Genomic DNA, 3593 nt, shown 5'->3' with positions numbered 1-3593 from the left:
TGTTGAAAAGAAGACTAAATAAGTAGATAATTTTTTCTTCAAATTTGATTTATTAATAATTGTTATGTAAATTAAATCAAGTTTATTCTATCTTTAATCGCAAACAGAAAAAGATGCCAAGTAATAACTTAAATGCCTCTTATATTTCAAAATTATATAACATTTATTTGATATTGTATTCATTTTACTATATTGTAATCATTGCTAGAACTTAAAAATGAAGTAAATAAATGACAAGAGAGGAGAAATTTGACAAGCCCACGAATTCTAATATCAAGAGAACATTTTAATACATAGAAAATATATTACTTGAATTTTTTTATTTATTAATCAAACAATGTAGGAGTACTATATCTTACACAATATCTTTTGGAACGCATCCTGGCTACATTTATTTTTCAGTACTATAGTAGTATATATATATATATACATAAAAGAACTACTATGATAAGCCTTATTTGTAGAAAGCATAAATTATTAGTACTATACTAAGCTTAAGATAATAGAGGAGGAATACTTTGTTCATTCCTAAAGAAATTTGTTGGATCAATTTTTGTCTTGATTTTCACCAATCTATCAAAGTTGTTCTTGAAATATTTCACTCCCCAAATTCTTGCTTGTTCATAGCTTGTGTTTCCTTTGTTGTTCACTCCCAAATCAAGATCTCTATAGTTGAAATATGCAGCTCTAGGAGATTTTGACACATACCTAGCCATGTATCCATAAAGGTTTCGAATCCAAGATAGATGCTTATTAGAACTTTCCATTTCCCTCCAATTCACCCCATAATGGATCATGAATATGTTTCCATCTCTATGAGGGAAAGGTGTTTCAGATTGTGAGATGTCACTCAACTTTCCTCCGTAGGGACTAAATTGTAATTCTGCCGAGTATTCGCCTACTTGGTTGAATAGCTTCCATATACCTTCAAGACCATTTATAGAAATTGGACGTTGGACATAGTCTGATTTACCTTTGAAGAATCCGGTTTGATAAGTTGAGTTATTCCAATCTAGTAACACATCAATTGATGTGCCTCTAGGGAAACCGACAAAGAAGAGTATAGATTCAATCCAACTCATCTCAATGCAATCTTCCTTCACTAACCCTAGTTCTGGGAAGCTATCTTGCATTTCATGGAGGAGGTCATCGACTCCTCCAACGAACATTGTAGTAAAAAAGGCGTGGACAGTCCTTTGTCCACGCTGGAAAGGAGATTCACTACTCCCCAAGAAGACCCTGAGGAGGAGATTGTCATCAACTTTGTCTGCGATATATTGCCATTTGTAAACAAGTTGAGTGGCATTTTGTTCCAACGTTCGTGTCACGTTGAATACAGTTACCTTTTCTGGAATATCAAGTAATTTCACCTTCCATGAGATAATGAGACCAAAACTAGTCCCTCCACCTCCTCTAATAGCCCAAAAGAGATCCTCACCCATTGATTTTCGATCCAGGATTCGTCCATTAGCATCGATTAATTTTGCATCAATGATGTTATCAGCAGCAGTACCGAATTTTCGTGACATCATGCCATAGCCTCCACCACTAAAGTGTCCACCAACACCAACAGTTGGGCAAACCCCAGCAACAAAGGCCAATTTTTTACTTTTTTCCGCGATTCTATAGTAAACTTCCCCTAGGGTCGCGCCAGCTTGAATCCAAGCAGTCTTGTCTTCAGTATCTATGGAGATTGATCTTAGGTTTCTAAGATCAATTATGACAAAAGGGGTTTCAGAAATATATGAAAGTCCCTCATAGTCATGTCCACCGCCTCGAATTCTAATTTGTAGGCCATGTTTCTTGGAGCAATATATAGCTGCCTGGATTTGAGATTCATCATTAGGAGTGAAAATAATTGATGGTTTGAAATCGGAAGTTATCCTTAGATTACTTGAAAAGGAGTTATAAAGGGTGGAATATGATGAGTTTTTAGGAGTGTAGATAACTTGTGATATTGAGTTTGAGTTCATAATTTTGTGAGAAAGGCATTCAAGAAAGTCATCATGCAGGGTGGTGTTGGCCCATGATGATGAAAGGCAAACTGAGAGAAAGAGAAATATTGTTAACTTCTTGAAAGTAGTCATGATTGTTTGTTGTAGCAAATTTTGATGTTGGAGAAAATGGAAACTAACAACTCCTATTTATAGATTTAGCTAGGGAGAAATCAAAGAAGTTTAGTTTCAAACCCTAAGACCACGTGGTATAGAATAATATTTCGTCGGTTGTTCATTTTGGTTTTGCACGGCTCTTAAAAATTAATGATTAATATATATAGTTTATTACGATACTTTAATATATTAAATATGACAAATAAAAGTGAAAATTTATTTTTAAAATAGTAAAAATCTATGGAGGGAGTATTATATCTTCACCTAACTTTAATCGTAAAACATTTCCTAATCCGTGATAGAACTTTCTTTTATTAGGTTTAAAAAGCAAAATCGAACTCTGCATGCAATTATTTTTTTTCGTGCAAGAAAAGTATATATATACACACATTCCAAAGACTCGTCAATTGTCATGTTTATTCACATAGAATTAGATGCACACACTTCCTCATGCCTAACGTGGAATATTATCCGATTATGTTAAATCAGGTCTTAGGTCTAACTCACACCCCAAAAGCTAGCTCAAAGGGAGGAGGATTGCCCAAGCCTTATAAGGAGTTCACCCATCTCATTAAACATCGATGTGGGACTTTTGTCATTCTTTAACATTATCAAAAAAAACCTACGCAATTCAAATTTAGTCAGAGCATCAATATGGACATCGAACATTAGGATCGGGTGGGAAACTAAAAAAAAAGTATAACTATTCATATCATTGATAATGATCAATAAAACTAATTCGAGAAAATATTTTTCTCCTAAGTTGAAATCTTACATATCTTCTAGATTTGAATCTTTGATTATAATAACCTACTTTGATATAATTGTGTAGTCGACTAGACAAATTATTTTATGGATATTATTAATATATTATGTCACTTTTAATAAATAAATTTCATTTTCATGTGCATTATTGGAACTCGGGGTGTACATGATCGGGGTGGTTCGGGTTTTTCAAATATCAAACCAAACAATTTGTGTAAAAATTTTAAATTTATAAACCAAACCAAACTAATAAAATTTGGATTTTTTCGGGTTTTTCAACCTCGGGTTGGTTCGGGTTTTTCAAATACCAAACCAAACCATTGTGTCAAATTTTTTAATTTATAAATCAAAACAAACTAATAAACCTAGGATTTTTTCAGATTTTTGGATTTTTCTCATACAAACATATAATTAACTTGTGCTCCAAATATTTATTTAGTCCAGCCAAAATACAATTATCTAAGGTGTTTCTTAAAAAAATAACACAAAATATGAGATGAGTGATGATACTAAAATATTCAATAAAAAATAATAATGAAATCATCATATAAAATAAATATTGCAAAGTCATAATGAAAATGATCATAATTTAAAAGTACTAAATCATGCTAAAATAAGTTTAATAAGTATTAGTTACATTACTAAATATTTAAGGAAAATTAAAATTAGATTATGCATTTTAATTGTCTAAACCAATGTAAAACTAAAAAACCAATA

At 31.9% G+C, this 3593-nt stretch overlaps 1 protein-coding gene across 1 annotated transcript; it reads right to left on the bottom strand.

The window, feature by feature from the left end:
- Positions 1–335: 335 nt before the first annotated feature.
- Positions 336–2097, bottom strand: LOC102593264 (cannabidiolic acid synthase-like). Its single transcript, XM_006352934.2, has one exon. The coding sequence runs from the start codon at positions 2085–2087 to the stop codon at positions 495–497; it is 1593 nt and encodes a 530-aa protein (XP_006352996.1). The 5' UTR covers positions 2088–2097; the 3' UTR covers positions 336–494.
- Positions 2098–3593: the final 1496 nt, after the last annotated feature.

The sequence above is a fragment of the Solanum tuberosum genome, unplaced genomic scaffold (assembly GCF_000226075.1).
Source record: "Solanum tuberosum cultivar DM 1-3 516 R44 unplaced genomic scaffold, SolTub_3.0 scf00141, whole genome shotgun sequence".
NCBI lineage: Eukaryota > Viridiplantae > Streptophyta > Magnoliopsida > Solanales > Solanaceae > Solanum > Solanum tuberosum.
Note: the sequence above shows the minus strand (reverse complement) of the source record. Positions and strands in the feature narration are given on the sequence as shown.

Excerpts from the sequence above, each read along its gene's own strand:
- LOC102593264 (XM_006352934.2), bottom strand. The coding sequence starts at position 2,087 with ATGACTACTTTCAAGAAGTTAACAATATTTCTCTTTCTCTCAGTTTGC.